Raw genomic sequence first — 22414 nt, forward strand, 5'->3', positions numbered from 1 at the left:
TGCAATTGGTCTTTGTTTCCCTGCATGCTTCTGGGTAAGAACTCCTGTAGCATGGGAATCAACTTCTGCAGCCATAAGCTGAAATGGTTTGGTGTAGTCTGGTAGCCCTAACGCTGGAGCTGAAACAAGGGCATCTTTTAATTGTTGGAACGAAATCTGACCTTCTTTTGTCAACAAATAAGGTTCACTTTTTACACAGTCATACAGTGGTTGCATTAGTTGACTGGCATGTATAATCCATTGTCTACAATGAGACACTATTCCTAAAAATGCTCGTAGCTGTTTATGATTTCTAGGCTCATTCATCTGTCTTATTGCTTCAGTTCTTTGAGGTGTAAGATGCTTTTTACCTTGAGAAATGCAATGACCTAGAAAGACCACTTTGGTCTGACAAACTTGTAACTTTTGTCTATTCACTTTACACCCTTCTTTTTCTAGAAAACATAGTAAACTCACAGTGGACCTTTCTGCAGTTTCTAGATCTGGGCAGCAAAGTAGTAGGTCATCCACATACTGCAAAATTACTACCTGTGGTTCGGGTTCAAACCTCTGGAGGACTGTTTGTAGGGCATTTGAATAAAGAGTAGGGGAGTGTATCATTCCCTGTGGAAGGCGTGTCCACGCCAACTGTTTGCCCTTAAATGTAAATGTAAACAAATGCCAACTGTCTTGGTGTAAAGGAACCGAGAAAAATGCATTTGAAAGATCTATTACAGTAAACACTTGAGAACTGGCTGGTATCTGTGATAGTAACGTATGAGGATTGGGTACAACTGGGGTGATTGGATCTAGAACTTTGTTTATTTCTCTTAGATCATGTACCATACGATATTTGGGCATGGAACCCTTATCAAGAGTTCTCTTCTTGACTGGATACAGAGGAGTGTTAGCAGGTGATTGTATCTCTACCAAAACTCCTTTCTCTCTATATCCCTCTATCTGTTTTGTAATTGCTAGTTCCTGCTGGGCACTCACACGGTATTGTCTGAGCTGTGGGAGAACAGTTCCTGGTTGCACAGATAGTTTTACAGGAGAGATATGCAATAATCCCACATCAGTGTCACCCTGTGCCCACAGTGTTTCTGGGACCATTGAGAGGTCTAGATCTATGGTGTACTCTTTTTCTTCAGCATAATCCTCAAAAGCCTGAATTCTGACATATTGTTCTAATGTTTCTGCATCATCAGGGATAGTCAACATAACTGTGCCATCGTCCCTAAAATGGATGTTAGCTTCTAATTTCTTTAGGACATCAGTTCCTAACAGACATGTTGGGGCACCTCTGGCATACAAAAATCTGGATGCAAAACATTTAGGTCCTAATGAGACCTCTAGGGGCACAGTATATGGCAGTGTTCGAATTACCCCATCATAACCCTCAGCAAAAGTTGTTTGTTCTGAAATATCTTCCGGATTCGGAAGAAAATCTTGATTCAAAATTGAGGAAGTTGCACCTGTATCTATCAAAAATGGAATCTCTCTCCCCCCCACATTCACCTGAATCATAGGTCTTCTAGCTGGTAGGGAAGTTTGTAACACATTGAGTCAATCTGAATCTGGTATGGGACCATCTATGATGGTAGATTTCTGCTGGTTGTCCGTTTGGAGAGGGTTATTTCTGGGAACAAATTTGCCTGACTTTATATCTGCCAACTTTTTCCTGCACTCTCTTTGGAAATGACCTGGCTTTTTACAGTAGTGACAAGGAAAATTGTGTCTCATTCTTCCTCCTGTATTAGCTTGTGCTATTCTAACAGGCTTACGATTCTCTCTCATATCCATGGCTATTCCTAAACATCGTTGTTTCACAATATTTGGTTGTTCAATTGTTCTCCAATCTGGAGTAGAGGATTTAAATTTTTCTCTGATTTTTGGATCTAGCCCCTCTATTAATTGTTTTGTAAAAAGTCTCCTTACTGAAGCATCAGTCAAATCCAATCCTTCATCCCTAAAGCTATTTTCTAGTTCCTGACTATATTCTTCAATACTTTGCCCAAATTTCTGCATAATCACACCTGTAGACCCCCTTTCCCTCTGTTTTCCCCTCATGAAAATTATTAATGCCTCTGTGAACTGGGTACCTGATGCTTCTGTCTGTAAGGCACCCCCTTCTGCCACTGGTCTATTGGGCTGTAGGTGTGTCAATAATTCCTGAAAAAGTCCGGGGGACATTTTCATTCTACATAATTCTTCCCCGTCCGCCCAGACCCCAGCATGAGTCTGCATGATTTGTTGTATGTATTGTGCAAATCTAACTGGAAACTGGACAGGATCTGGTGCGTTATGTAAGAGGGACATACCCTCGGCAGGGGACCAAGGGAAGTATTGCCGTGTGTTATGGTAGTGGGTTGCCATTACTCCATTGGCGCCAGCTTCTCTAAAAGGTCTAGGTACTACCCTAACAGGGGCAAGTACAGCGCCATATCTAGGTGTACCACAGGCTAGGCAATCATTTCTCCAATCTGGATTTTGTTGTCCACAGTGTGAACATTCCCATCCTCCTACCCCACCAAGATTGGGATACAAGGCTGGAAATTGTTTTCCTCCTTCTGCTCTTCCAGATGGTACAAATGATTGGGCTTTTGGATCTAGGTAAGGTGGTGGGATTATATCACAACTTTTTCCCTTTCCCATGATCCATTTGGAAGTGTCTGGATCATACTTCCAATTCTCCTCTTTAGCTGTTTTTGAGACCTCTATCATACAGTGTATGATTTCTTCCCACCCATTGTCTTTGATAATTCCACCTCGTTCTTTACTCAGTCTTTCCCATTCTGTACTGAACATAAGTGCTTCTGAAATTCCCAATTTTCCTCTTACTCTTCTAATCTGTTTTCTGACTATCTTTCCACATCTTTCCTGTATGATATCTGCTGCTTCCACTTGTCCTAAGACAGTTTTGGTCTGTTTATTTCTCATTTTAGCTATTTCTACCCCAGGTGACGTTTGGACAATCACTGTGGTGATGTCTCGTTGCCTTCTCTCCTAGGGAGCTAAAATATCCTTTCAATATTTGCTATTTCTACCCCAGGTGACGTTTGGACAACCACTTCCTCTGTTGGTGGCGTCTCGTTGCCTTCTCTCCTAGGGAGCTAAAATATTGAAGGGCTTGTCTGCTCCGTTTCTTCTAATATGCAGGACGTACTTAAGTGCTATTATGCACACAGACCCAGCAACACCATACAGATCACAAAACTTTCTGTGTCAGTTAGCATACTTGTCCCAGGCTCATGAAAACCGCGTCCTGGGCTCATTCTATCACACCTTATCCAGGGAATGTAGAAACAAGTTCTATAGGAGAGTCAAGCATGGGCGGAGGTCTCCCAGAAGGACGCAACCACATGACCCAGTTAGGCTGACTTCACCAATAACCTTGTTCTAACAATCGTGGCTTATTGTTCTACGTACTTCTATTCTTCTTTCACAACATGTCACAACCTTCACACTGCTCACACACTGTTCACACACTGCCAGGGACTAGACTCATAAATCTATACAATATGGTAACCCGAGTTTTATAGGTATCTACTCACTACTAGACTAACCCAGCGTGACACGGCTCATAGAGATCTTTCGGATAATACAGGGCAGATAAAAGAGAACTAATAATGTCTCTTACCTGGCCAGGTTTTTCAGTTCATTTGCCGTCCATTATCCGAGATCTCCGTTGTCCGTATCCGCAGGTAAATCTCGAGCAAACACTCTCTCCTCAGGTCCCTGTTCAGGCGCCAGAATTGTTGAGTCCTTATCCGTCCCTGGCTTTCTGATGTAGAGAGATCCAAGTAATAACACACAGCACAAGAGATGTGTATTCATATGCAGGGATCGCCCAGGAGCTCGCCTCTGACTCACTGGGCTCACCCCTCCTGTTTATATAGGAATGAGATAAGCATTTACAGACATGCGTACAAGGGCTCATATTCTCTAACAAAGAGTATCTATTCTACTGATAACGTTCACTTCTGGAATGCAGGTTACAATATGGCAAAGGAATGCGTCCATAAAAGGAAATGTCTACCTTGCTCAAGTTTCTTCATATACGTCTCTGAGTAGAGGAAGACAAAATGGATTCTTCAATCTGATCTCTACAGTATATATACAGGAGGAGTGGTACTGTGCAGTGTATATATACAGGACAGGAGGAGGGGTACTGTGCAGTGTATATATACAGGACAGGAGGAGTGGTACTGTGCAGTGTATATATACAGGACAGGAGGAGTGATACTGTGCAGTGTATATATACAGGAGGAGTGGTACTGTGCAGTGTATATATACAGTACAGGAGGAGTGGTACTGTGCAGTGTATATATACAGGACAGGAGGAGTGGTACTGTGCAGTGTATATATACAGGACAGGAGGAGTGGTGCTGTGCAGTGTATATATACAGGACAGGAGGAGTGGTACTGTGCAGTGTATATATACAGGACAGGAGGAGTGGTACTGTGCAGTGTATATATACAGGACAGGAGGAGTGATACTGTGCAATGTATATATACAGGACAGGAGGAGTGGTACTGTACAGTGTATATATACAGGACAGGAGGAGTGATACTGTGCAGTGTATATTCAGGACAGGAGGAGTGGTGCTGTGCAGTGTATATATACAGGACAGGAGGAGTGGTACTGTGCAGTGTATATATACAGGACAGGAGGAGTTGTACTGTGCAGTGTATATATACAGGACAGGAGGAGTGGTACTGTGCAGTGTATATATACAGGACAGGAGGAGTTGTACTGTGCAGTGTATATATACAGGACAGGAGGAGTTGTACTGTGCAGTGTATATATACAGGACAGGAGGAGTGGTACTGTGCAGTGTATATATACAGGACAGGAGGAGTGGTACTGTACAGTGTATATATACAGGACAGGAGGAGTTGTACTGTGCAGTGTATATATACAGGACAGGAGGAGTGGTACTGTGCAGTGTATATATACAGGACAGGAGGAGTGGTACTGTGCAGTGTATATATACAGGACAGGAGGAGTGGTACTGTGCAGTGTATATATACAGGACAGGAGGAGTGGTACTGTGCAGTGTATATATACAGGACAGGAGGAGTGGTACTGTGCAGTGTATATATACAGGACAGGAGGAGTGGTACTGTACAGTGTGTATATACAGGACAGGAGGAGTTGTACTGTGCAGTGTATATATACAGGACAGGAGGAGTGGTACTGTACAGTGTATATATACAGGACAGGAGGAGTGGTACTGTGCAGTGTATATATACAGGACAGGAGGAGTGATACTGTGCAATGTATATATACAGGACAGGAGGAGTGGTGCTGTGCAGTGTGTGTGTGTGTATATATATATATATATATATATATATATATATATATATATATATATATATATATATATATATATATATATATATATATATATATATATACACACACAGGAGGAGTGGTACTGTGCAGTGTATATACAGAATAATACAGGTACTGAGGATTGCACCCAGTATACAGGACAGAAATTGTAGTGTGCATAACATAGTCATGGCTGAAAGTGTTGGCACTTTCAACAGGGCAGATAAGTATGCCTGCGCAAGAGTGCAATGCCGGGGAGCCATGAATCAACAGGAGGGCGGCAATCATAAGAAGATGGGAGGTGCCGGACCTGTGACACCCATTGGACCGGACTGCCCCCCCGGGTGAGTATAATAAAACTTATTTTTCTTGTCTTACAGGTCAGGTCGGGGGCTTACCTACAGCATTATAGAATCCTGTAGGTAAGCCCTGAAAGGCGGTGGCTGTAGCTTATAGTGGCCAAAACAGATGACCGGTTCCCTTTAAATGTTGATGGATAGTTCTTGCTGACACTGGTGCATCCTGAGCCTGCAGGACAGATTGAATTTCCTTGGAAATTGATTGGGGCTGCTTATTCACCATCCATACTATCCTGCGTTGCAACCTTTCACCATGTTTTCTCTGCTGTCCACGTCCAGGGAGATTAGCTGCAGTGCTGTGGGTTGTAAACTTTGATTATGTTGTGCACCATGGACAAAGGAAAATCAAGATCTCTGGAAATTCTTAAACAATTTTGGTTTTTAAGCCCTTAGATAGTCATCTCTTTCTCTTCTCCATGCTTAGTGTGGCACACTCAGCACACAATGCAAAGATTGTCATCTCCCCTTGTTATCTGGGTTTCGGTGTGATTTTCATATTGCCAACAGCTATTACTTGACACAGGTGAGTTGGAACAAACATCACATGCTTGAAACAAAGTTCATTACCCACAATTTTGGAAAGGTGCCAACAATTTTTCAAGCCATTTTGGGGGATTTGTGAGAGACAGAAACTAAAAATAAATCCAGGAAATCATATTGGATGGTTTTTAAAGGGAACCTGTCACCCCCAAAATCCAAGATGAGCCCGACGCCGGTGGGCTTGGCTCATCTACAGCATTCTGTAATGCTGTAGATAAGCCCCCGATGTATCCTGAAAGATGAGAAAAAGAGGTTAGATTATACTCACCCAGGGGAGATCCCGGTCCGATGTGCGTCGCATGTCCGGGTCCGGCACCTCCCATCTTCTTACGATGATGTCCTCTTCTTGTCTTCACGCTGCGGCTCCGGTGCAGGCGTACTTATCTGTCCTGTTGAGGGCAGAGCAAAGTACTGCAGTGCGCAGGCATCGGGCCTCTCTGACCTTTCCCGGCACCTGCGCACTGCAGTACTTTGCTCTGGCCTCAGCAGGACAGATAAGTACGCCTGCACCAGAGCCGCGAAGACAAGAACAAGACGTCATTGTAAGAAGATGGGAGGCGCCGGACTGCTTCGGGACCGCCCCTGGGTGAGTATAATCTAACCTCTTTTTCTCATCTTTCAGGATACATCGGGGGCTTATCTCCAGCATTCCAGAATGCAGAAGATAAGCTCCTGATGCCGGTGGGCTTAGCGCATCTTGGATTTTGGGGGTGACAGGTTTCCTTTAAATAATGACATTTTATTGCATGAAATGATTATTTGATGGCCTACCAATCAGCAAGAATTCTGTTTCTCATTGCCTGTTAGTTTTTCATTAAGAAGCCCTCCTACTCTGCACTTATTACCTGTATTAATTGCACCTGTTTTTACTCGTTATCTGTATAAGGCACTTGTCCACACAATCAATCACACTCCAACTTCTCCACCATGGCCAAGACTAAAGAGCTGTGTAAGGACACCAGGGAAAAAATTGTAGGCTGCACAAGGCTGGGATGGGCTACAGGACAATAGGCAAGTAGTTTGGTGAGAAGGCAACAACTGTTGGCATAATTATTAGGAAATGGAAAAAACACAAGATGACTGTCCATCTTCTTTGGTCTGGGGCTCCATGCAGGATCTCGCCCTGAGGGGTAAGGACGAATCTGAGAAAGGTCAGGAATCAGCCCAGAACTACATGAGACGACCTGGTCAATGACATGAAGAGAGCTGTGACCACAGTCTCAAACATTGTCATTAGTAACACCCTATGCCGGCATGGATTTAAATCCTGCAGGGCGTGCAAGGTCCCCGTGCTCACGCCACGACATCTCCAAGCCCATTTGAAGTTTGCCAATGATGATTTGGATGATCCAAAGGAGGCATGGGAGAAAGTCATGTGGTCAGATGAGAGCAAAATAGAACTTTTCGGTATCGACGCCACTCGCCGTATTTGGAGGAAGAAGGATGAGTATAACCCCAAGAACGCCATCCCAACCATGAAGCATGGTGGGAGAAATCTCATACTTTAAGAGTGCTATTCTGAAAAGGGGACCGCACCGTATTGACAGGAGGCTGGATGGGGTCATGTATCGCAAGATTTTGGCCAACAACCTCCTTCCCTCAGTAAGAGCACTGAAGATGGGTCATGACTGGGTCTTCCAGCATGACAATGACCTGAAATACACAGCCAGGCCAACTAAGATGTGGCTGCGTATGAAGCATGTCACGGTGCTGGTGTGGCCTAATCAGTCTCCAGACCTGAACCCGATAGAAAATCTTTGGAGGGAGCTGAAACTCAATATTTCCCTGTGACCGCCCCAAAACCTGAAAGATCTGGAGAAGATCTGGATGGAGGAGTGGGCCAGATTCCGTGGGCTAGTGCAGTCATCAAAGAGCAAATACCACATTGGTATCAGAGATCAGCAGTAGATCGGGGGGGGTCTGTTATAATCAACCAGGTCACATTCAAAGTGTTGGGGCCGATGAGTTAGGAGGAAACCCAGAATTCCTGTTCTTCTAGGAGGAGCATTCAGTAGCGGAGAGGACGTGTCGCCGTCCTGTGGGTACCTGCTTGTTCTGAGCCGGGACAGTCAGGGACTGGAGTAACATTTCTGGTGTTACCGATGCCGACACTTTATGAATTTCACAGGTGAGCGCAGCCACGACTCATCCTCATCTGCTGAAAAGTGACAGCTCCAGAAATCACAACGTTTTCACCCAATTTTATGTTGCACAAATATTTTGTGTTTTCCGCCAATATTGTGGTGTGAATCGGATCGGGGCTGTGTGTTATGCCCCTCCTGCCCGGGTGATGACTCCTGCAGGCAGGTTGCTACTGGCTCTGCCCCATGGCTTTTCTGGGGGCCTCTGCGGCTCCTCCTGCCACTGTTCCTTTTTGTCTATCCATGGGCTATGGAGATCACTGGGGGTCCGCCTGCTGGGATCCGCAGGCCTTACTGGAGTGGGGGCACCAATGTTCGCCTTTCTAGCCACATTCTCAGGTCTGCTGGGGGCAGTGATCAGTACGTTGGATATAGACCACTTTCAATTCTGGACATACCCTTTAAGTGTTAGATCCTATTTATGAATAGCCCTTTAAGTGGTCCCATTTGTGACTCCCCCTTTAAGTGCTATGTGTAGGCCGGTCCCTTGTGGCAGCACTCCCCGAGGGCAGACATCCCCCCACTTTGTGCCCCAGCCCCACTGCTCCCCATGGTGAGTCCCCGGCCGGCACACAGGCCTGCACACAGGCCTGCACTTCCCCTACCTACTACAGCCCAGCGCCTGGCTCCTCCCCCACATGTGACTGATCACATGGTCATGACATCAACAAAGGTCCTTTAACCCCCTGTGCTCAGGCATCTACCAAGGATCCAGCGCCGAGGACCGAAGTGAGGGGTCATCGATCCCGGAGCCGTGTCACGTGATCCCCCGGCAGCGCTCGGTCACCGCGGACGCCCCTGATCTGCGAGCTGTTACGTCACTGCTGCCGTGATGTCATGAGGAAGACGAAGGGGCGGAGTTGTGATTGACAGGTGCTCGCCGGGTTTGGGGCTGGGGCAGGTGGCTGCTGGAGGCTCCGGCCGCTCGGTGCCCTGGCTGTGCGCAGTGTGGCGGGCAGTGTGGCGGGCAGTGAGCCGGTGTTCTGTGCCCTCCGCGGCGGACACCCACCTCACCCTGCCTTCTGCTCACGGCCAGTGCCGCCTCACACAGCTGCTGCATCTGGGCCAAACTTTGGCGTCTCTGAGACAATGAGCCGCATACAGGCACATGGTGCTACTGTAGCAAACAGCCAGCTGTGAGCAGGGGAACAAGCCCTATTATAGGCCATGAGCTGCACCTGGACCACCACAAGTCCCAGCACAACCTCGCCCCCAAGACTGCCAGTTCTGCCCATCCCCCCGGCCATGCTGTGATGTGCGGAGGCTAGTGCAGATGTTCCGGTAAATGTGACGTAGTGTGAACACTGACCGAGCGGCTGCTGCACATGCACTGTCATGATGCTGGCTGCACTGTGACTTTGTCCCACTAGATGGCGCTAGCTCACTACTCATCGCGAAGTGACGGCTGATTCCTATAGTCCCGCTGGTGTGAGGTGTCGCCTGTAGTGGTGCTGCCGTCCGTCCTGTCACAGGCTCTACCTATGGGACTTGTGTCCCTCCAGAGGTCTCATAGTTATCCATAGGGCCAAAGTGTCCCAGGGGCTCTTTCAGCACGACGAGGTCAGGCCACATGTTGGTCCTAGTACTGTGAGCAGCCTATAGGTGCCACCATGGCCTGCAGCGTCTCCAGACTTGGCTCCCATTAAGCACATATCATATGGGACATCATTGGTCAGCAGTTGCAGAGGAAGCTGCCAGCAGCGGATCTTGATGATTTGCCCAAATTCATTCAGTGCAGCGGAACATTCCTCAGACAACCATTAACCCCTTAAAGGGAACCTGTCACCCCCAAAATGGAAGGTGAGCTAAGCTCACCGGCATCAGGGGCTTATCTACAGCATTCTGTAATGCTGTAGATAAGCCCCCAATGTATCCTGAAAGATAAGAAAAAGAGGTTAGATTATACTCACCTGGGGGCGGTCCGGGGCCTCCCATCTTCTTACGATGACGTCCTCTTCTTGTCTTCCTGCCGCGGCTCTGGTGCAGGCATACTTATCTGTCCTGTTGAGGGCAGAGCAAAGTACTGCAGTGCGCAGGTGCCGGGAAAGGTCAGAGAGGCCCGGTGCCTGCGCACTGCAGTACTTTGCTCTGCCCTCAACAGGACAAACTAAGGCTTCTTTCACACTAGTGTCGGGCTCGGCCCGTCGCAGTGCGTCGGGCCGAGGTTACCGACGCTAGCGTCCTCTGCGCCGCACAACGGGGGCAGCGGATGCATTTTTCCAGCGCATCCGCTGCCCCATTGTGAGGTGCGGGGAGGTGGGGGCAGAGTGACCCCATTTTAGAAAGTAGACCCCCCTAAGGAACTTATCTAGATGTGTGGTGAGCACTTTGAACCCCCAAGTGCTTCACAGAAGTTTATAATGTAGAGCCGTGAAAATTAAAAATTCATTTTTTTCCACAAAAATTATCTTTTAGCCCCCTATTTTGTATTTTTTCCAAGGGTATCTGGAGAAATTGGACCCCAAAAGTTGTTTTGCAATTTTTCCTGAGTTCGCTGATACCCCATATGTGGGAGAAAACTGCTGTTTGGGCGCATGGCAGAGCTCAGAAGGGAAGATGTGGCATTTTGGAATGCAGACTTTGATGGAATGGTCTGCGGGCGTCACGTTGCGTTTGCAGAGCCCCTGATGTGCCTAAACAGTAGAACCCCCCCCCACAAGTGACCCCATATTGGAAACTAGACCCACCAGGGAACTTATCTAGATGTGTTGTGTGCACTTTGAACCCCCAAGTGTTTCACTAAAGTTTATAACGCAGAGACGTGAAAATAAAAAAACTTTTTTTTTTCTACAAAAATGATTATTTTAGCCCCCAGTTTTGTATTTTCCCAAGGGCAACAGGAGAAATTGGACCCCAAAAGTTGTTGTCCAATTTGGCCTGAGTACGCTGATACCCCATATATTGGGGTAAACCACTGTTTGGGCGCATGGTAGAGCTCGGAAGGGAAGGAGTGCCGTTTTACTTTTTCAACGCAGAATTGGATGAAATTGAGTTTGGGCGTCATGTTGCGTTTGCAGAGCCCCTGATGTGCCTAAACAGTGGAAACCCCCAATTCTAAGGCTGGGTTCACATTACGTTAGTGGCGTCCGTTAGACCGCAGCATAACGCGGTGTAACGTAGTCTGTTTAACGCCGCCATTGACTCCAATGTCGGACGCATCACTAGCGCACGCCCATTGAGGGGATGTGCAGTCATTGAGTGACGGACCCCAAGAAGTGGGCTGCAGCGTTTCCGTCACTGCTAGCGCAGATAGAGCTAGCAGATGCTAGCGTGCTGCCATACCGGCACTTGCGTTTACAGCAGCTCGTTACCGTATGTGTTGAACGGGTTGCTGTAAACGCAATGTGAACCCAGCCTAACTCCAGCTCTAACCCTAATCCCAGCCCTACCTCACCCCTAACCCTGACACACCCCTAACCCAATCGTAAACGTAATCCAAACCCTAACTTTAGTCTCAACACTAACTTTAGCCTCAACCCTATCCCTAATGGGAAAATGGAAATAAATAAATTTTTTTATTTTATTATTTTTCCCTAACTAAGGGGGTGATGAAGGGGGTTTTGATTTACTATATATAGCGGGTTTTTTTATGATTGGCAGCCGTCACACACTAAAAGACGCTTTTTATTGCAAAAAATAGTTTTTGCGCCTCCACATTTTGAGAGCTATAATTTTTCGGGCACGTGACTTTTTTTTTTTTTTTTTTTTTTTATTCCGATTTTTGGGAGGCAGAATGAACAAAAACCAGTAATTCGTGAATTTCTTTTGGGTGGGGCGTTTATACTGTTCCGCGTTTGGTAAAATGGATAAAGCCGTTTTATTCACGGGTCAGGACGATTACAGCGATACCTCTTTTATATCATTTGGCGCTTTTATACAATAAAAACTATTTTATAGAAAAAATAATAATTTTTGCATCGCTTTATTCTGAGGGCTATAACTTTTTTATTTTTTCACTGATGATGCTGTGTAGCGGCTTGTTTTTTGCGGGACAAGATGACGTTTTCAGCGGTACCATGTTTATTTATATCTGTCTTTTTTATCGCGTGTTATTCCACTTTTTATTCGGCAGTATGATGATAAAGCATTGTTTTTTGCCTCATTTTTTTTACGGTGTTCACTGAAGGGCTTAACTAGTGGGACAGTTTTATAGGTTGGGTCGTTACGGACACGGCGATGCTAAATATGTGTACTTTTATTGTTTTGTTTTTTTTATTTACATAAAGAAATGTATTTATTAGAACAATAATATATATTTTTTCTTTAGGTTTTTTTTTTAATTTTTATTTTTTACACATTTTATTTTTTACTTTGTCCCAGGGTGGGACATCATGGTATAGTGTCAGATCGCTGATTTGACACTTTGCACAGCACTGTGTCAGATCAGTGATCTGACAGGCAGTGCTGCAGGATTTCCGGGCCCTGCTCTCAGCAGGTGCTTGAAAGCCACCTCCCTGCAGGACCCGGAAGGAGCCCCGCAGCCATCTTGGATCCAGGACCTACAGGGAGGAGATGCGCAGAACAACGCGATCACGTCGTGTTGTTCCGAGGGTCTCAGGGAAGCATGCAGGGAGCCCCCTCCCTGCCCAATGCTACCCTATGCCGCCGGAACACTGTGATCATGATTGATCGCAGTGTTCCGGGGTTAATGTGCCAGGAGCGGTCCGTGACTGCGCCTAGCACATAGTGCCGGATGTCAGCTGTAATAATCAGCTGACACCCAGCCGTCATCGGCCGCGCTCCCGTATGACGTACTATTCCGTCCCTGGGAATTAAAGGGACTCTGTCACCTGAATTTGGAGGGAACAATTTTCAGCCATAAAGGCGGGGTTTTCGGGTGTTTGATTCACCCTTTCCTTATCTGCTGGCTGCAATATTGGATTTAAGTTCATTCTCTGTCCTCCGTAGTACATGCCTGCACAAGGCAATCTTGCCTTACGCAGGCGTGTACTATGGAGGACAGAGAATGAATTTCAATCCCATATTGCAGCCAGCATGCAGCCAGCGGGTAAGGAAAGGGTGAATCAAACACCCGAAAACCCCGCCTCTATGGCTGAAAATTGTTCCCTCCAAATTCAGGTGACCGAGTCCCTTTAAGTCCCCGGTCACCTCCCCGGGATAGTACGTCTAATAACAGAAAGGGGTTAATAGTCACTGATAGAAGCCAAAAGTGCGGTGATGTTTGCATATGGTGCTCATACTCAGCACTGAACAAATCAAGATGGTTTTAAAATTCTGTTTCTATTTTTCTATCATTTCCATAGTTCTACATCTTTTCCTTCTTGGTGCTGTAATTTCAGTGTTGAGGTGTGTGTGTATAATATATTATGTACAGTGCACTGACGTTTCTTCACATTACACCCACAAACATTTATTGGGATTTTATAAACCAACACAAAGTAGCAAGTATTTGTGACATGTAAGGCTACGTTCACACTTTGCGGGTTTTGCCGCGAATCCGCAGCGGATTTGACACTGCGGATCCGCAGCAGTTTTCCATGCAGGGTACAGTACAATGTTACCCTATGGAAAACAAAACCCGCTGTGCCCACGCTGCGGATTTCCGCGGAAAAAGCCGCGCGGCTTTTCTGCGGAAAAAAAGGAGCATGTCACTTCTTGGTGCAGAATCGCAGCGATTCTGCACCCATAGAAATGCATTGATCCACTCACTTTCCGCATGGGGCTGTGCCCACGTTGCGGGAAGTTAAGCGGATAATGTGCCGATGGTACCCGGGGTGGAGGAGAGGAGACTCTCCTCCAGGCCCTGGGAACCATATTTTGGTGTAAAAAAAAGAATTAAAATAAAAAATGATGCTATACTCACCTCTCAGCGCTGCCCGCGGCGTCCGGTCTCAGTTGCTGTGCTAGCAGGACCTGTGGTGACGTCGCGGTCACATGACCGTGATGACGCCGCGGTCACATGACCGTGACGTCACGAAGGTCCTTGTCGGCACAGCCGCCTGCAGCACCGAGGAGATCCGGACATCGGAGGGTGAGTATAACCAATTTTTATTATTTTTTACATTACTATTGATGCTGCATATTGCTGCATATGCAGCATCAATAGTACAGCAGTAATCCCGCAGCGGAAACCGCGGAACAAACCGCAATAAATCTGCAGGGATAACCACAGCGGTTTTGCCCTGCAGATTTATCAATTCCGCTGCGGGATTAACCCGCAGAGCAGGCCGCAAAGTGTGAACGTGGCCTAAAGGAAATGATACAGGGTCTTTGCATTATTTTAAGACAATAAATCTGAAAATTGTGACCTAATTTGTATTCAGCCCCCTGATTCAATACTTTGTAGGACCACCTGTTGTTCAATTACTGCTGCAAATATTTTGGGGTCTGTCTCCACCAGCTTTGCACATCTAGCACAGACATTTGTGTCCATTCTTTATTGCAACCTAGCTCAGTGAGATTGGATGGAGGCGTCTGTGAGCAGCAATTTTCATGTCTTGCCACAGATTCTCCATGGGATTTAGGTCTGGACTGTGACTGGGTCATTCATACCCATGAATTTGATTTGATCTAAACCCTTCCATTGTAGCTCTGGCAGTATGTTTAGGGTCGTTGTCCTGCTGGATGGTGAACCTATGAACCTACACCCCAGCTTCCAGTCTTTTTCAGCATCTAACATGTTGTCCTCCGGGATTGCCCTGTATTTAGCTCCATTGATCTTCTCATCAACTCTGACCAACTTCCACGAAGAAAAGCATTTCCACAGCATGATGCTGCCACCACCATGTTTGATGGTGGGGATGGTGTTTTCAGGGTGATGTGCAGTGTTAGTTTTCCACCACATTTAGCACTTTGCATTCAGCTCAAAGTTCTACTTTGGTCTCATCTGACCAGAGCACCTTCTTCCACATGCTAGTTGTGTTCCCTACATGGCTTTTTGCAAACTGAAAACTGGACTTCTTATTGCTTGCTTTCAGAAATGGCTTTGTTCTTGCCATTCTTCCATAAAGGCCAGATTTGTGGAGTATACGACTATTAGTTGTCCTGTGGATAGATTCTCGCATATCTGTAGCTCCTCCTGAGTGACCATAGGCCTCTTCACTGCTTCTCTAATTAGTGATCTCCTTGCTTGTGATGTCAGTTTAGGTAGACGGCCATGTTTTCGTAGGTTTACAGTTGTGCCATGCTTCTTATGTTTTTAAACAAGGAATCTCAAATTTAAACACACATGTAGTAACTAGATAGTAGCCAACAATGGGAGTACTTGGGGGTGAGAACGAGATAAAAATTAAAATCATCACCGCATGTGTTTATAGGATAGATGAAGACCCATCGGTGAGACTATAAATGTAAAGAAGGAAACAAAAACCGAATACAAGAGTCTATAATAGAAAAATGGTATAACTTTATTAATTACATAGAGATAAAAAGATAAAGAATTGGATGGGGTGGGAAAAAATAACCAGATGGAAAGCACATGTGATATCCAGGAACTATTACATAGTATAGATTGGATACATATACATAGAATAATGATGGTAGAAATGTAATTACAGTGATAAGGCAAAAAGGGGATGCAATCAATTGAGTATATAGGCATAAAGTGCATAACAGTGACTGATTAGCTCCAATGCCTAGATGGAGAATTGCTAACAAGAAGTATAATGTCAAGATTGTAAGGTGTATCTAGTTGTGTAAAGAGCTTGGCTATTTTTTGTAACCTATCCCTGCTTTACTCTTTTCCACAACTTTATCCCTGACCTGTCTGGTGTGTTCCTTGGATTTCATGATGTTGTGGTTCTCACACAAATCTCTGAGGCTTTCACAAAACAGCTGTAGTCTTAAGGTACCTTCACACTAAACGATATCGCTAGCGATCCGTGACGTTGCAGTGTCCTGGCTAGCGATATCGTTTAGTTTGACACGCAGCAGCGATCAGGATCCTGCTGTGATATCGCTGGTCGTTGAACAAAGTTCAGAACTTTATTTGGTCGTCAGATCGCCGTGTATCGTTGTGTTTGACACCAAAAGCAACGATACCAGCGATGTTTTACCCTGGTTACCAGTGTAAAATGTAAAAAAAACAAACAGTACATACTCACCTTCGCGTCCCCCGGCGTCCGCTTCCCACACTGACTGAGCGCCGTAAAGTGAAAGTGAAAGTACAGCACAGCGGTGACGTCACCGCTCTGCTGTTAGGGCCGGCGCTCAGTCAGTGCAGGAAGCGGACGCCGGGGGATGCGAATGTAAGTATGTACTGTTTGTTTTTTTTACATTTTACGCTGGTAACCAGGGTAAACATCGGGTTACTAAGCGCGGCCCTGCGCTTAGTAACCCGATGTTTACCCTGGTTACCCGGGGACCTCGGCATCGTTGGTCGCTGGAGAGCGGTCTGTGTGACAGCTCTCCAGCGATCAAACAGCGACGCTGCAGCGATCGGCATCGTTGTCGCTATCGCTGCAGCGTCGCTTCGTGTGAAGGTACCTTTACTGAGATTAAAATACACACAGGGGGGCTCAATTTACTAATTATGTGATAATTGGTAACTCAGGATTTTATTTAGGGCTATTAGACTACAGAGGGCTGAATACAAATGCACGTCACAATTTTCAGATTTATATTGTTAAAATAATTAGAAAACCATATATCCTTTCTTATGCACTTCACAAATGCTTACTACTTTGTGTTGGTATATAGAGCATAAAATCCAAATAAAATACATTTAAATTTGTGAGTGTAACTTGAAAAAAATATGGAAAACTTCAAAGGGGAATGAATACCTTTTAAAGGCACTGTATGTAAGTGACTTTTTTTTTGCACACAGTGACATGAAATAACATTATTGTTCCCATAACTACATTTGTACAGGAAAGACCAACCACAATGTGAATTCCTGGTTTCACGTGTAACATGGCTCCTGTACATGGGACTTTTGTGCCTTAGTATGTCCAGCTCTAGCACTTTTCTCTCTCTGGCTCCGATTCTCTGTGTATACGGCTACATGTCTTTGTGGGTATATATGGTTGCACACACAGGATACAGCGTGCTGCTGTCTGATACAGCATTGTGCTGACTCAGCATGACTCGCCTGCTCGGCTCCTCTTTCCCTCCCAGCTTATTTTTAAAGTTAAGTCCACTGGGGATTGTAATTGCCTTTGTCCTCGTCTTTATTAAATTGGGTGAGAGATCAGGACCGCAGGACACATGGACAGCAATAGGTTAGGGGGCAGATGAGATGATGTGCTGAGAGGCCAGGTTTTGGAGGTCAGACTAACACATTGCTTCCTCTCTCTGTAGTTTGCTGACACACGGTTCCCAGGGTATGACGACTCTCAGCAAGGGAAACAGCAAAGCTCTGAAGGTAAGAACCCCCCACATTTGGTGTAGACCCTGGATCTAATCATGGATGCATTGCTGGTGGTCCACGTGACAAATGCCTTCTCAGCTTTTGTCTTGGAGATCACAAAACTATAAAGTTGATCATGCTGCCATAGACTCCAACAGTTGCAATCCTCTGAATTGTCAGTAGACTGTTTAACCAGAAGATCATTTTTAGGCTGCTTTCACACCTCAGAATTAAATAGGTATTCTGGCTCCACAGGGTGGGTGATAACTTATAGAATGTTGGGGGTTCAATTGCTGTGAAGCCCCCAGATTGTATAGTTTTCCCTAACCGTCTTTTATCCTTCTTCTAACATTGCTGTTTTAATAACTTGTCAATAGATTCACTATTTCTGTCCCCTTGATTTGGTAGTTTTATGGCATTTCACCCTTGATGTTGGGTCAGTTCACACAACCTCACGATGACGTTTGCCTTGTGAGGAGTTTGATCTCCGGTAACACAATGAAGATGCTATGTACCCACTAAGGGGCATGAATACTTCCATAAATACCATCTATCACATGGCATATTAGGACATAAAACCTTTGACACGTGTTAGTGTGCATCTTTCTGGTGCTATTTGTACTATTTTTGTGCTTTACATTTAGGTAAAGAGGGAGCCCGGGGAGAATGGAACCAGTCTTACGGATGAAGAATTGGTCACCATGTCTGTGCGGGAGCTGAACCAGCATCTCCGTGGTTTGACCAAGGAGGAGATCATCCAGCTGAAGCAGAGACGACGTACGCTAAAGAACCGTGGCTATGCTGCAAGCTGCAGGGTAAAGCGGGTAACGCAAAAAGAAGAACTGGAGAAGCAGAAGGCAGAATTGCAGCAGGAGGTGGAGAAGCTCGCCTCTGAGAATGCTAGCATGCGCCAGGAGCTGGACTCTCTAAGGTCAAAGTATGAAGCCCTGCAGAACTTTGCCAGGACTGTAGCCAGGAATCCCATCAACCCTCCGAGGGGGGCATATACACCTGGCATGAGGCCTCTTATACCAGGGAAAGTAGCTGCCACTAGTGTCATTACCATAGTGAAGTCTAAAACAGAGGCACGTTCTTAGTGGTGCGCCAAAAATGATGCCACTACTGACCTCCCCAAGCATTTCCCAAAGCTCAAGTACCCAAAGATTTCCTTAGCTACTGGAAAGGTTTCTATACACTAGGTGGTATAATCTGTAGAAGAAGTTGGGGTTTTGGGTTCTGTGGCTGGGAATATGACTTTTCGGCATTTGTGTCTTTGCAGCAGGAGTGGAAGTGACAATTAGTGGGAGGTCTCGCACTAAGCTTCATGACGCGGTGTGTCAGCACTCAGTCCAAACCTTGGCCATCAGAATGGCTAGTGATAGAGCTGCAAAGTCACCAGCTTTAGTTTCCACACTTGAAAGTCCGTAGGCTTTGTCTGTGTTTCCGTCCCGTTGAGCCTTCAGTGTATAGTGTGACGTCAGGTTGTGCTACTCGTCCTGGATCGGTGTGTGCAGTGGATACTTGAAGTACGCGGTGTTGTGGCTCCGTCTGTACTGTGTGATGCCGGTGGTTCTGCTTCTTTGTGGAATAGTGACTGGCGCCCTTGTATGCAGTTCTTCCGCGTGTCGTGTAGTTTGTGATTTCAGACTATGCTGCTCCTTTTTGGATTCGTGGTTGTGGGGTCACGCAGCTTCTGGGTCGGCGTGCTGTCCTGTGTTGTCCGAGTATGCGTTCTGTTGTGGTCAGTGTGCAGTTGTCACTTGGGCTAGTGAATGTTATGGTTTGTTCTCAATGTGGTGAGATATCTTTTGAAGTTGGTGGCGTTTCTGTGCCAAAATTTATGTATTCGAAAATGTTGATGGCTGCTTTCACGTTGCTTTGATGGGAACAGCCATTTGCACTCTGAGGGTATATACACTGTACTTATCGAGTAATAACTATGTGGCCCTGTCCAAAATTTCCAGACCTTTGTAAGTTGTGCTGAAACGGACTGTGTCAGCACAGAATGACTGTTCAAACCAAGTACAAGCGCTCTGTGCACCATGGCGGGGCCAATCATTTAAGTGCACCTTTTCACCTGCTTGTTTTCCCTCTATCTCATTCCCCTCTTTTGATTGACAGCTCTGGCTTTATAGACCAGCAGGAGGGTGGAGATAGATGCAAAATAAGTAGGTGGGATTTACTGAGTGCCAGTGCTTTGTTTGAACAGTCATTCTTTGGTAACAAAGTCCCTTGGAGCTTCCTGTATGAAAGACACTAGGGTCATTTCTACACTTTTAACAGAGGCCATCTAAACCAGAAAGGTGTTTAATAGTGGTGGGATTGTCTTGAGAGGAGCTATACCAACCATGCCATGGTCCAATTCTTTGGGGTAATTTATGATCAGATATCACAATTTAAAGCCTTTTATCGTTAGGATCGACAAACGTTACTATCAAATACTAAGTCAAGAAGATTACCTTTTGAGCTCCGAAGAAAATGTACCAGTTAAAATCTGTTCACTAACCGCCTTCCACTTCCACTTCTGGTCTTCCACATCTTGGGTCTAATTAAAGTCCGAATCTGCAGAGTAATGTTGGCCACGTTCCTACTGGTGGCATTGTACAAATGAGGTAGGGTTTATTATTCTGTTATTTGTAAGGTACAGCTGTTCATAGAGCGTAGAAAGCAGATGCCCAATATGTATATGAGTATTCATGACATCACTGGACATATTGATGATGTCATCATTCCTAATAATTTGCTTTGTAAGCAAAACGAGGAGCCCTGTATTAATAGTGATATGTGTGCAACACGTTGGTTTTAATTGTGATGATGTTGTAAATTATTAGGGTCCAACAGGTTTCAGAAATTCTTTTGATTTATGTTATATATAGGATATTTTATGGTGCAAATATGCGTTGTCATAGAATGATCAATACAACCGAATATATCCAATCATACGTATATGAGGTGTGTCGCTTACATTGTTGTGACTGTCCATGGTCTGTGTTCACATCTGCATTGCATTGCCCACTGAGGAATCCAATACAGGAGGGAACATGGACCTGAAATATGGTGGGAAACAAGACTAACACAATGTCACGTCTGGAACGTTCTTACCTCCCGTTCTTGATGCAGCTGCCCATTCTAGACATTTGTGTTTTGTATGGCATATTACACACATATTGATGACCTTCTGATTAGTTATCAGATTATGATATTATGCAAAAGGTTAACAGGGCTGAGTGTTCACTAAATATACTGTTTTTCAAATGTTTCTATACCCTGGCACTGTGTACCAGTCATGGCACTTACAGTGGTGCAGATGTAAAAGAACAGATCCCAGACATATCCTGCAAGAGGTGCTGTACTATGTTTCACTCCTGTTGGTCTGAGAGAGATGTTTTGCTGCATCCATACTCCTCCTCATGACCCACAAGCCCGAAAGGGAACCTGTCGCCTTGGCTAACGCTATTTACCTGCAGTTGTAGGGTTACACTGCATGTAGATAGTGTTCCAATGCTGCCTGGCCACCTTACTGAAAGTGCGGCTACTGGAGAAAACGAGCTTATTTCTTCCTGGGAGCCTCCAGCTTGAGTCATAGGGGCAGTGTAGGGAGTGCACTTTGACTGACAGCCTGCTCTGGAGTGCACCTGTGCTTATAGCTGTCACTCACCGTATATTGAGCGGTGCTCTGATCACTGACTGCAGAACCTCACAGCTGAAATACGGCTGTTTCCTGGAGAAAATAAGTTCATTTTCTCCCAGTAGCTGCACTTTTTTTTTTTTAAATGACAGGTTCCCTCTAATATTAGTTGAGAGAGAAGCATCACTGTGAAGGGGGCATATTTTACCCCACCCCTATTGTTGTCTACAGACCTTTAAAAGGAACCTGTCCCTTTCATGCAGTCCGTTCTGTGGACAGGATAGTATAGAGCAGAATGATATATATTGGTTTTGGGGAAAAGTTTCAGTAAACCTTGTATTTTATTCATTGAAACCCTGGTATTTGTATGAGTCCAGTGGGCGGTCCTACTAGTGATTGACAGCTATCTCTGCCAGCACAGTCATACAGGGAAGACTGTCAATCACTAGTAGGACCGCCCACTGGACTTGTATGTATACAAACACCAAGGATTTCACTGAATAAAATGAAAGTTCTACTGAAACATTTCCCACAAAAATGTCTATCCATCTGCTCAGCTCCTGCTCTATAATACGTGGCCTACAGATCAGATACCATTTTCAACATGACAGGTTCCCTAAATCAAAGACCATTGTAATCAACATAGATCATAGGAGTATTTACGGCCTTATATTGGTGGAGCATCCTTTTATGTTAATTAGGTCAATCTGCCCATAATATTTACAGTGAAATCAACAGAAAAATAGCAGTCAACTATTAAAAAGCATACATGGTCAACTGGACCCAAAAAAATGTAGGTAGATGTGCCAATATCTGACCTGTCGTCATATTTTTACAGAAATGTAAGTACTAGTAAGGGGGCAATTACTCGATTCCCAATAATCGTACGGTCTAAACAGTGCTGATCACCCGATTAATGAGCGAAACTGGCTTTCATAAAATGATCCTTTGGTTTGCTTGCTTAAAAGATCATCATTCTGATCCTGTGTAAGCCAAGAATAATGGTTGCTGGCTTTCAGTCATGGGGGCGTGCACGGAGTGGGTTGTCACCGCTCAGTATACTGTGAGTTGAGACTGTAAGCGCGCCCCGGCAACGATGCACATGTGAGCTGTCATTCATTG

At 45.3% G+C, this 22414-nt stretch overlaps 1 protein-coding gene across 1 annotated transcript; it reads left to right on the forward strand.

The window, feature by feature from the left end:
• Positions 1–9091: 9091 nt before the first annotated feature.
• On the forward strand, positions 9092–20608 carry MAFG (MAF bZIP transcription factor G). Its single transcript, XM_077251311.1, has 3 exons — positions 9092–9230; positions 17616–17679; positions 18309–20608. The coding sequence occupies exons 2-3, from the start codon at positions 17641–17643 to the stop codon at positions 18759–18761; spliced, it is 492 nt and encodes a 163-aa protein (XP_077107426.1). The 5' UTR covers positions 9092–9230; positions 17616–17640; the 3' UTR covers positions 18762–20608.
• The last annotated feature ends 1806 nt before the right edge of the window (positions 20609–22414 follow it).

The sequence above is a fragment of the Ranitomeya variabilis genome, chromosome 4, assembly GCF_051348905.1.
Source record: "Ranitomeya variabilis isolate aRanVar5 chromosome 4, aRanVar5.hap1, whole genome shotgun sequence".
Taxonomy (NCBI): Eukaryota; Metazoa; Chordata; class Amphibia; order Anura; family Dendrobatidae; genus Ranitomeya; species Ranitomeya variabilis.

Coding starts and splice junctions, on each gene's coding strand:
- MAFG (XM_077251311.1), top strand. CDS start 17,641: ATGACGACTCTCAGCAAGGGAAACAGCAAAGCTCTGAAG. Junction 17,680..18,308: donor GAAACAGCAAAGCTCTGAAG/GTAAGAACCCCC, acceptor CTTTACATTTAG/GTAAAGAGGGAGCCCGGGGA.